The sequence below is a fragment of the Cebidichthys violaceus genome, unplaced genomic scaffold (genome assembly GCF_023349555.1).
Source record: "Cebidichthys violaceus isolate CVI_PGR_0920_01 unplaced genomic scaffold, fCebVio1.0.p SCAF_99, whole genome shotgun sequence".
Lineage (NCBI taxonomy): Eukaryota > Metazoa > Chordata > Actinopteri > Perciformes > Stichaeidae > Cebidichthys > Cebidichthys violaceus.
In genome coordinates, this window is record NW_027176985.1 from 367,831 (window position 1) to 379,790 (window position 11,960).

Sequence of the window (11,960 nt, forward strand, 5' to 3'; positions counted from 1 at the left end):
TACTTGTCTGTCATGGCGTCGGCTAGCGAATACTGATTCATTAATACTCCTTTTCACTTTCCTTCACACAGAGGGAAATGGTTCGAGGGAGAGGCCAGGAGCAAAATGTCACAACACCAGTCTGCAAGAGAAGAGGGAGAGCAACGAAAGAGTCAAATCATTCACTCAAACCTACAGAAGACAGAAGACACACAATATCCAGAACTAATGGAAAATGACTTTCATTATCCATTAATTGTTTTTTCCATAAAATGTCAGCAAATAGTGAAAAATGCTCCTCACAGCATAAGGTGATGGATTTAAAACAGCTTGTTTTATTCAACCAACAGTCTAAAACCCAAAGATATTCAGTTAAACAAAAATGAGAAAGATTCTACTATTATAATAGTTGCGGATTAATCTTTTGTTGATCGACTTATCCTGTAATTACGGTTAAAAACATAATTTGCCCCATATTAGTAGAAGTTTTCTGTTTTTGGATTATTATTTAGCCACATTATTTTACTATTTTGTATGTAGGTCAAGTGCCCATATGATTCAACGCTCTCTGATGAGAAACAAACACTTTCTAAAAACAAGCACATCACCTCTACTGTGATGGTTACCGCACGTCTGTGACAAACAGAGACGACAAAAGAAATCCCCTGAGCCGGCCACCGTCCAGGCTGGGGCTGCAGCTAACTTTGCAGACACGCTTCACTTGCTCACAATTAGCCCAGCGAGTCCAGGTCTCTTCAACTTTCTTTGGGGGGGGGCACCGTCACCATAGTTACAGAGGCAGCAGACCAGCCAGCTAGCATAAGTAGAGAGCACCAAGAAATCCTTCTGGGCAGAGAGCAAACAGTATGAATCCAATCACAGATGAAGAATGCGTTGTGGGACTGAGGAGCAACTGTGACAGTTTTCATCATCCAGCATCAAAGCCTGCATAATCCATAAATCATCACTAATAAAGAACAGATGATACAAGAGGGTGTGACAAATCGGTAAAAAAAAACTAACAATCGGTAAAACACACCTCTGCTAATGATAATTAGTTCACACATTAATGAGCAGCTGTTTACTGCCAGCATTCAGATTTGTAAATCTTAGTGAGCCGAGGCACATCCTGTGGCCTGCTCAGCTGATGAGCAGCCTACAAAAACCTGGCATTAGCTCTTCAGCTGATCTGCCTTTAAAAGATTACGATAGCAGCACATTAGATTCATAGATTAGATCCGGTTATGTGTCAACATAACTGGCATAACACAGACTGCGACGCGACAGAGTGGGATTTAGGCTCCATAAGCAGATAAAGGTTCGATACCAAAAGTCCACAGAATAGACCCCGGAGCAGAAACGGAAAGCCTTTAAATGGTGTTTTACCTCAGAAATATGTCTATTTCAGTTAATAACCCAACACTGATTAACCAAAGACGACTTAACGGTTTTATGTCCGTCAGCTACGACTGCAGGGAGACAGAAGTGTGAGGGCAAACCCCACCCAGTCCCATCAGACAGACAGCCAGCGGCAGTCCGTCTAATGTGGAGATCTTTGCTCAAGAGGCTGATGTGCCTCCCTTTCTACTTTTCCATCCTCCATCACTCCTGACCTCTCTTTTCTAATGCTCTTCTTACCTGTCAAGTCTGTGTCTCTCTTATTTTTTACTGTCTAACGGCAGCTCAATTAACTTTCCTCCATGTGTGTTTCTTCAGTGCAGAAACAGGCATTAGCTGTGTACACCCATGTAATCTCCGGTAATCGATGAAGTTCCATTTCCTCTGGTCTCCTCGGGCCACTGTGTGCTTCTGGGAAACATTTTCAGAAGAGCGAAGACGCCAACATCGCAGTTACCTTCGGAGGAATTTGGACAGATGTCATTGAATTGTCGGCGATAGTAATTTCTTTGATTATTTTCCGAGTTATGAAAAGAGGCTCCACCAGAAGGTTATGGATAAAATGTCACAGCATTCCTCTCAAGAAGCACAACAAGTCCATTTCCAAATGACATTTTTCTTCACATTACTGAAATATGCAAGAGTCCATGCTTTTGCAGTGTGGCAATCCAGCCAAGTATGAGAGCTTTGTATGAACAATGTCCCATGCTCGCCCATGCATGCTGCTGTGAGGATGTATGCAGTGTTTTCCTGCAAAGCCAGGAGTTCCTTAACCAAAAGCCCAAAATGAACCTCCTGCCTTCTCACGCAAACAACGATACGGGCCTGGATACTGGCCTTGATCACAACGCTGGATACGGTGAACAATAAAGAACAGGCAACAAATCTGCAGCTGGTGGTTTAAAGAAAGGTCAAGTGAACCGACCGAATGGTTTCTACCGGTGCACGGCGGAGATAGCGACGCACCCGGAGCCAGAAGAACAGCGCTCTTTGAAGTGGAGCGATAGCACTTGAAAAGACCCGTTAGCTAGCTTTGATGTACCTGAGCCCAACACTCACAAACAATTTAATCCAACATCTTTTTCCAAGCGATTCGATGCCCAGTTAAAGACTTGGAGATAGGAAAAGGAAAATCTGAAATGTCAAAGCTGTGGGAGACGATGCCACTCCTTCCCCTCTGGAGGGAGATTTATCCATCCTGACAACAGCCAGCCAGGGGAAGAGAAACTGTTTCCACGTGTGAAGCTGGGCAGACGTTATGTTATGTTAGTACATTATGTTAACTTCCTGTACACATCTTCATCAGCCTTTGTGCACAGACAGAACCTGCGACCGTTACGCTCACACTGTACGGATCAATTGAGCTGCCACGACATCACACCGAGCGTCAGCACAGAACCCCTGGTTGGTTTTGTTTAGTGACAATTGCAATAAAGTTTATTAAAAACAAGATGGCTGCATCCTCAATGTTGACAAAAGAGAGAAAAGCAGCAGAAAAAATAATAATGTGGAGCTGCAGATGTGTGGAAGATGCAGACGATGTGGCCTGAAGTTTAGGATCACAGCAGTCTGGAGACTATAGTTTTAGCCACAACAAAAACAAGCTCACTGCAGTTTGGAGCCCATATTTTGACAGCGGCCATGAGGGAACAGCTCAAACTGAAAGACAGCAGAGCAGAATTTCAGACATGCCAGGCATCCATCGGATCGTTAATCAGGCGTTGTGATCCTCCAACTGCAAGCTGAACGACAACCAATCTGAAATCATTCAGGGGAAACCAATTCAGGCCAAATCCATACCGAGTCTGTCCGGCTTTACTGTAAACTAATAATAACGAAAATACTGCTCTTTACTCTTCTTCAAACATTCCAAATCACACTCATGAAAGAGAAGCAGAATAATCTAAGTGAACTGTGAGGGTACTTCCTCAAAAAAAAAAAAAAAAAAAAAAAAAAAACAGCAGAGTCCCCACTCACTGCATCATGAAAAACATGCCATCAACCACAACACTGAATTATTTACCTCCCAAATGCGAATTGGGTAAAAATAGCATCACTGTACTGGAGACTCCTCGCACTGCGCACACTGAGCATAAAAACATATCTGGTTGCTATGGCAGAGGAACGAGGTGTTGACACCGTGAGACGCCAGCAGTCAACACACTCGACGTGGATCTTACCATAGTCTGAGGGGGACGATCCTGCAGGCTGAGGGAGGAGAACGCTGAGAGAAAGCGAGGCTCTTCCAAAAACGCCGGCTCGGTCACACTGTTATTACGGGGGGGGAAAGTCGGCAAAGGCTTGCATGACAGACGAAAAAGAAAATAGAATATGATCATCCAGCACGAGCAGTCTGTCACCTCCTCCCTGTCTACTCCCCGGTCATGCTCCTTCTCCCTCTCTCACACACTCCCTCCTTTGGTCTCCCCCTGCCTCTCTCTCTCTCTCTCTATCTTGCATGATAAACACACACCAAAAAAAAGAGCACAAGAGGCTGCAACGGGTGGAGAGATAGTGCTTGCATTAAAGGGTTGTTTCACTTTAACGCATGTCAGCGGCAGACCGTTGTCGTCTGGTTTGCCTTTCCTCTGTCACAGCAGTGGAGAGCGACAGCGCAGAGATCGCGTTCTCTGGAAAACGTCAATGCACACAATTGCTGAGAGAGGGGGAGGGGGAACTTGGGGGTGAGGGGGGGGGGAGGCTAGGGTAGTGTGTATCAGCGTCTGTGGGGTTGTGTCTATTGTTGTGGGGATTTTTTTTTGTGAATGGGGACTACAGGTCCAGCTGCTGCCTGTATTTAGCCCTGAGTGATACACACCGAGCTCAAACTAATGCAGTCCAATACAGTTTCAACGCAAATTAAGATGTCACAGGATGATTCATTTCATGGCTGTTGCATTAGTTTTACACAGCTGTGCCTAATAAACCGGCAACACACAGGCACAGTTAAACCGTTAAGGACAGTTTGCATCCTCAGCTCTTATTTCTCTCTATGCAAACACTAAACAAATCAAACAATAAGGGAAGCTGATAATCTGCTGACTGTGTCTGCTGTGCATCACCTCCTCGATGCAAAACTACCTCCTGTTAACAAATGCTGCTCAAAGTTGCACAAACTCGGAGAGCACCCTCTCCCATGCAGCTGCGTCACACAGCGCTGTCCTCCTCCTCCTCCTCCTCCTCCTCCTCAGCAGCAGAATGTACTGTATGTCCAGCTCCCCGCTCCATTCCCTTCCAGCTCACTGGGAACCTTTTCAAAACATAAAGTGAGCCGTCAATAGCGCCGCAGCGCCGCATCAGTAAGCTTCCTGCACTCAGCCTAAGCCGTCAGAGTTCAGGGTGATGCATCTTGGGAATCTTCACTGTGCTGTTTTTCATGACTGCAGTTATTGGCAGCATTCGCAAATAAATAGTCGACTGCTGCGAACACAAGAACTAGTTCTGTCCTTTGAAAAGAATCAAAGCGACTTGAGCCTTGCAGGGCGGTGACTCTTCCTCACCTTTTTTTTTTAATTGTTATCCAACACGCAAAACGGAGAAAAAGAGGAAACAGAGCTTAACGTCCAGTGTTTGTCTTTCTATCAGCTGATTCGAAAACCGCCGTTCAAATCATGAGACAATTTTGCTGAGACATCTCTGGAATGCAGCGATACATTATACATGGCCAGCAACACGCACGTAAAGCGCCTACTACACATGCCACTGTCTGCTGCCGATACAGAGACAGATGCTTCTCTCTTTGCCAATAGGAAATTATTCCAGCCTGAGGGTGTTGGGGTACTAGGGTGTGGCAGGGGGAGGTGTGTGTGTGTGTGTGTGTGTGTGTGTGTGTGTGTGTGTGTGTGTGTGTGTGTGTGTGTGTGTGTGTGTGTGTGTGTGTGTGTGTGTGTGCTTCAAAAGGAGGTGGGGGGTTGTCCCCGATGTCTGTTTCACTGAGCCAGCGCACCTCAACATCCGAGCAGCACAGACTGGCCCCCTGACCTCTACCCTTTAACTCCTGCAGGAACCAAAACAATGAGGCTGCTGCAAGACAGGCATTGAAAACTCACCCACCTCGTTTCCCCAAAAGGACACAGCCGCTGTCGTGTGCATCTTTCAGCACGCAGCACGTAGGATTTTTGAATTTAAGCGAGTCTTGTTTGCTGACTCGACTGCTTCCTTACATTTGAATTGCTAATGAGCAGGAGGGAACAAAGACGTAGCACCTTTTACAGTGAACTCCACGGCAGGAGGTGATGCGTCACTGCCCACGCCAGTCGCAGGTATTTCAGCCTTCTTTAGCAAAGACTGACGACCAAACCCAGCAGAGGGGGGACGAGAAGAAAGCCTCTGACGGCTCATGAATGGTCACTCTCTAATCCATTAGGAGTTTATTCAATTACCTGACAGTCAGTCACTCTGGGCGTGTGAAGAAACATGACGTCTCTGAAAAAAAAAAAAGTCTTGAATAATTGCGTTAGGATCTGAAGAGTAACACACAAAAAACGCAGTACGTGTGCTTAACGTGAGCTCCTGTGTGCGACACTGGATGTTCTCCAGTGAGAAGCGATTTCAATGCTCCCAACTTTCAACAAGAGAGAAATTTGACAAACAGCCAGGACTTCTGAAAACCAAACAAGGCATCCAAGTAAATAAGCCCTGACATCCAAAACAAGTGCCATTTCAGCACAAAGTTCAAGTTTAAAACAAAGCTCTCTTTCAGCCACGCAGCTCCCCTTTCCCACCCATTTTAAATTGATTATTGATAAAAAGAAAAGGATACTTAAGACGGGTTTGCGTGCTTATAAGAGGTTATCGTTAACAAGCAAGAGCGCTCCGAGTAATTGCATTTAGCACATGTGACTCCTGTGCTTCCAATGAATGTGGGAAAAAGACAAAGATAGTTCAGTTTCTCCACTAATAGAATTGGAAAGAAATCAAACACAGACACACGTGTTTAAAAAGAAAGAAGACAAATTAGCTTTTCTAAAATGGGAAGTCCTGGGAAAGCAACATGTGGGCAAAGATCTCCTCCTAAAAAGCAGGAATGGGAAAGTCTACAAGTCTAGAAAGAAAGTCTAGTTATCTTTAAGAGAATGGAAAAAAGATTCACATTCTTAATCCCACCGATCCATTTTCACACAAATTAATACAGATACCATGTTTAACCTTCCTTCCGATGGTCATTCTGAGGGTGAATGAAAACCGTACAATGCAAACACAACCTCTAACCCGAGGGGAAAGTCAGTGTTACAGACAGAAATGCCTGAGCCTCTCAGCGGCTCACAGCCAGTGGTTTAATGATTTGTCTGCTGCTGGTGAATGATCACACAGCAATATCCTGTTCTGGCTAGTTCTCCGCCCCCCACCCCCCCCACCCGGAGGCTCCGGCTGACATGATTCTGGCTTACCCGGGTGCCACCGAAGCGCCAGCCTGCCCCTCGTATTGACAATATCCGGGAGGCTGCCCCGGCGCCTGATACGACCCGGAGAAGGACCTGTGGAATCAAACTCGATGAGGCAGAAGGCCTTGAGGGAAGGGATGTCACGGCCTGTGCAATATGATGAAACGCGAAGAGGAGGGAGACGCGGGGCGGTCAATGTCACTGACGAAGCAGCAGTGGAAAAAAATGATTTGGAAAACACAACAGCAAAAAAAAAAAAAGGGGGGAAACTAAATAGCTGGCATGTTTGAAAATTCCACAGTGCTTATGCAATGTAAGCCTGTACTTAATGCGAGGGGCGTTTCTTTGCTCTTAAATGAGGAGCATTCATTCATTTCCCATGAGCCTATGTGAAATGTTACAGAGCGTGCGGTGCAGACAAATCAGGAATATTTGTCTGTGACGAAAGTGACTTGATCACTTTCGTTATCAAGTCATTTGCAGATTTTTCTTCTGTGGCGACGTCCGCAAAACGCTTTTCCTGACCGACCCATTTCCCAAAATGTTCAGTTTATCGTAATGTAAAGAGACAGAAAGCAGCCAACCTTTACATCTGAGAAACTGCAATCATCCAACGCCTTCCTTCTCTGTCAATAAACTAATTAACTGATAGTTTCAGCCCTAATCCGAAGTGATACACCCCCCCCCCAACCCGTCTCTTATCCAATCTCTCAAAAGTCTGAACTTCATTTTAGGGATCAAAGAAGGTCAAGAGGAGAAACCACGGTGATGATCGCTTGAGCCGGGAGAGTCACACAGAGACCCAAGGACTTCAGTGAGCCAGAAAGCAGCTCCACCACTTCTTACTACTCCCTCCGGTCCACACAGCCAGACATGCATGCAGGTGAAAGGTTTATGATCATCCACTGATGAGCCACAGCTGCACCCGGACTGCCCTCCTGCCTTGGCACAAGAGAGACACAACAGTGCAACGCTGCAGGTATTCGTTTCGTCTGATGCTCCAACTAGAGCCAGTCTTCATATAAACGGTGGTAACGTGGATATACATGCCTCAGTGCTGTCAATAAAAAATAAATAATAAAAAAAGAGTCTTTTGTTGTTGCAGTGAAAGAGCACCCTTGATTTATGCATGCCAAGGAGTAGAGAACCCCCTGAATGACCTCCGGCTGCCAGAATGGCATTTTGAAAGTGCAAGGGGAGTTTAATCTTTAAAAAGATTTGCGTGAGCACGGCTGGTGAGCACGTAATATTAGATTCAGGAGGTATTTTGCGCTTCAAGGACGGTGACAGCGACTGCGTGGTTTAGCGCAACAAGTCGTCCGTTAACGTCTCTTTCTTTTTTTTCCCGCAGTTCAGCTTTGAAAACGTCGCAGTGAGAGTATTTTTCAAAGTTTCACGCGCCGAAAAAACACGTAACTAAAGATAAAAGGCTGTTTTTCCTTCTTTTGTGTCTCAGTGGGGGTTTTCGGCCACACTGCAACAAGTGCAGCTGAGCTTGGCGACGGCACGCACGAACACGACTGAATTAACTTTTACAATTTGAAAAGTCTTGACGCAGCTTTAGTTTAGCTCTCACCAAACTGTGCACCGAAGTGAAGCCGTGTGTTGCTACTCACCGCGGGGAAGTTTCTCCTCTTCGTCCGGGTGTGCACGGAGATGAGCGTCGGTGCAGTCGCAGCGTGACAAAGTTTGGTTGGTCTCTCGCTCTCTCTCTCTCTCTCAGCTCAGCATGGCGGCTTAGGGGCCAAAGAGACTGCATTCAAACCTCTCCGGGCTGCGATATCAACAGACGGGGGGAGGGTGCAGGGGGGAGGCGGCGGTGAGAGAGAGAGAGAGAGAGAGAGAGAGCCAGTGGTCGAAGAAACACTCTGAAGTTAAGCAAAAGTATTGTTAAAAATACTCTGTTACAAATAAAGGTCCTGCATTCAAAAGTTTACAGTACTGAAGTATTGGCATCACAATGTACTTAAAGTACCAAAAGTAAAATGGTATGTCATAATATTGGATTTGAATTAATGATGCATCTAATAGAGGGATAATTCGTTTAGTGTATATCCCCATGGGATAAAGAATAATCCTAATCTATGATCTTACATCATAATATATACATTAATTTGTATTAATCTGAATTAATTTAGGTTGTCACATGAATGCAGTGCACTTAAAAGTAAAATATTTGCCTCTGAATTGTAGTGGAGTGGAAGTATAAAGTAACAGAAAAAATGCATAAGTAAAGTACAAGTACGTCTTGCACTGAAGTACTTCTATTGTTCTATTTGCAACATTCATTACTTTATTGCTACTTCTACTTCAATATATTTCAATATAACATCTGCAAGAGTGAAAACCCTAAAAGGGTCTTTTAAAAAAAGTACTATCTTTTATTTATTTATATATATATATATATATATATATATATATATATATATATATATAATTCTATAGGCTTACTAAAATTCAGTCAAGGAAAGTAACTAAATACATTTACTCAATTACTGTACATACAGTTTTGAACTACTTTTCCTTACTCTATTTCAGAGGCAAATATTGTGCTTTTTATTCCATTACATGTATTGGCAGCTGGAGTTACTAGTTACATTGCAGATTAAAAAAATATAAGGATGCATATTTAATACTGCCAAGCACAATACAAGTAGTGAGTTAAAATGAGCTCTAACTCCTCCCTACTTTTGTACATTTTGAATGCAGGACTTTTTCAATGGCTTCTTTTTTTTTTTCTTTTTTTTTACAGGTATGTAATTTAGGTGGAGAATACTAATCCCTTTTAATTTGAGTCGCTCTCTCAAACCCCACACATTTCCAGACAGGACATGTCCTCTGTGGTTACCTTAAACTGTGGCTGAGGGGACTCTGTAGGTGGGGCCAGTGGGTTAAAAAGGTCACTGTTGGATGTCAAAGGTTGCACAACATTTTCCTAGAGGAGAAGTGAATCAAAAACACAGCGGAGGAAAGACAGGCTGACCCTTGTGTCATTGTGCAGGGCGGCGGAGGAGGGAGAGGGGCTTTCCATGGCACTGCAGACCGAATACAATACCATCTTTGAGTCAAAGACAGATTGCTGCTGGTGGAAGATAGAACGGCGTCCCAGTCTACCTCTGTGGCTGCTTTGTGGGTTCTCTGAATAACAAATGTTGAAAATATACCTGCTCAGTTGAGCTGCAATAAGTCTATAATGTCCCTTTTCTTTTGCCGTGTCCTTAAGTATGCCAATACTCCCAGGCATCATCTGCTATACTACAAATTGTTTATTTTCATATCAGCCCCTGGTGATTTGAGAGCTCGGGGTTGAAGGCTGGCTGGAGTTAAAAGGGGATGGTAAGTGCTGCCTGAAATGAATACGTAAAGCAGCTGGGTTTATCTTCACTCACTCTCTGACATGTGCTGCTAAGAGAAAACAGGTGACCGAGGAATGTGTGCTGAAACCCAAACGTAATACTGCTGCTCAAATGATTTGTCACCACTTAGACAGATCTGCATTTTAAAAGACATTATATGTAATTATCTGATTTCTATACATAGGCCTGTCTTGTATTGTCTGCCCCTCAAATTCAACTTATCGGTGGTTAATTTACCATCACTCTGCACAAGAAGGACATTTTAATGCTTAGTTTATATGTTAAAGAAATAGGAACAGACAGACACAAAGACACCACATAGTGAGGCTTATTTTAATGCTCCTATAGATAAGAATATCTGATAAATGTAATGGGAACAGAAAGTCACATACACACACACACACACACACACACACACACACACACACACACACAATAGATGAGAGCGTATTAGAGTTAAGGTGTTGATTTCCAGTATAAGTATATGATCTTCATGCCTGAGCTCTTCAGACACACCAGTTGGATATATTTAGAGTCTCTAGCTGGTGTATCCATGCTACAAGGCAGACCACAATTATTCACAACGCTGGAAGGGACAGGATCGACTGGTACGGGAGAGGATCAACACCACAAGGGTCAGAAGTCAGGGCTACTGGTCCTCTCATATAAAAAGTATATGCAGTAAACTCAGAAGTTTAAAATGGAACATTGCCCCCTATGACTTTTAATACAAGATCCTGCAAAGTTTAAGTTTTAAAATACTCTCAATATATATTTCTGAAGGAGTGAGGTATTTCCGTTTATAATTGGTCAGTTCTGTTGCCATATACCTAAAAAAAATAGTGTCATGTTTATATATGACTACCTATCATACATCTTTCCTTTTTTCACAATATTGAATAACTGTAACAAACGGTAATATTACAATAAGGCTACAAGACATTTTCTCCAGAATTTGTTTTGTCAGATACCTGCAAAGACTATTGTTGAGCAACATACAGACGTTTGGTGCACTGCATTCTTAAGCTTATTAGCCCACATATTTCCCTAATGTGTAATATCTAAACTCTGGTCAGGTTAACTTTAGGAAATAACATTATTTTTGCAATAATGCGTTACAGTCCGACTAACACCATTGTAGTAGAGCAGCACCATCTAGTGGCAAATATCAAACAAGACATCCTAATATAGAATGAACCCGTGCCTCCGCGCATAAACGCATGTATCTTGCGCATGCGCAGACAGGTGTCCCTAGTTTTAGTTATAATGTAAACGTTAGTTCCGTCAAAAACCATGGAGGCCAGGTACAGGTTTTTTAAAATTGTATTTTTTACTACAAATGCCGCTTTGCAATGTTTGAGTATCTGCAGTGGGCCCACTGTGATGTAATTTACCTCAAGTGCCATTGTGATGTTTTTTTTAACATGGCCTGACTTGCGCCACAAAGTCAACATGAGGACGTCTGCTGCAATAGAGCTGTGTAATAGTACCTGTGCACTGTTGAAGAATTTGACTCAGTTTTTTGCATCTTGTACTTACACAGATAGGGACAAGGACAACACAGATAGACAGATACAGGTACAGAATAGACAGGGCAGTTATATACACAAGCAGTGAAAAACACAGGTGTAAGTATAACTATGATGTAAATGTTAAGCACCAATGACCAACAATAAAATAAGAAATAAAACTTCTTTGTACAAGCCACGTGTTCTGTGATGTTATAGTGCAAATACATATTTACTGAATGGATATAAATGGACAGGATGATTATGTATGATTATGTACGGCTATAAGATGTACAGAGACAATTGTTGATCTGACATGTTTGCTCAGGGACAAA

General features: G+C 43.4%; 1 protein-coding gene across 6 annotated transcripts in view; it reads right to left on the minus strand.

Annotated features, from left to right (window-relative positions):
• sema4d (sema domain, immunoglobulin domain (Ig), transmembrane domain (TM) and short cytoplasmic domain, (semaphorin) 4D) overlaps positions 1-8,491 on the minus strand; it is a 38,526-nt gene extending 30,035 nt beyond the window's left edge. For 2 of the 6 annotated variants that reach the window (XM_068704705.1, XM_068704707.1), the window contains exons 1-2: positions 8,378-8,491; positions 4-121 (exon numbers count right to left, since the gene is read on the minus strand). In XM_068704705.1, the coding sequence (XP_068560806.1) occupies positions 4-41 (38 nt within the window). In that variant the 5' untranslated portion in view covers positions 42-121; positions 8,378-8,491. Of the gene's footprint in view, positions 1-3; positions 122-3,557; positions 3,808-8,377 lie in introns of those variants that run through there. The other 4 variants (XM_068704708.1, XM_068704703.1, XM_068704706.1 and 1 more) reach the window with 3 other exon arrangements.
• Positions 8,492-11,960: the final 3,469 nt, after the last annotated feature.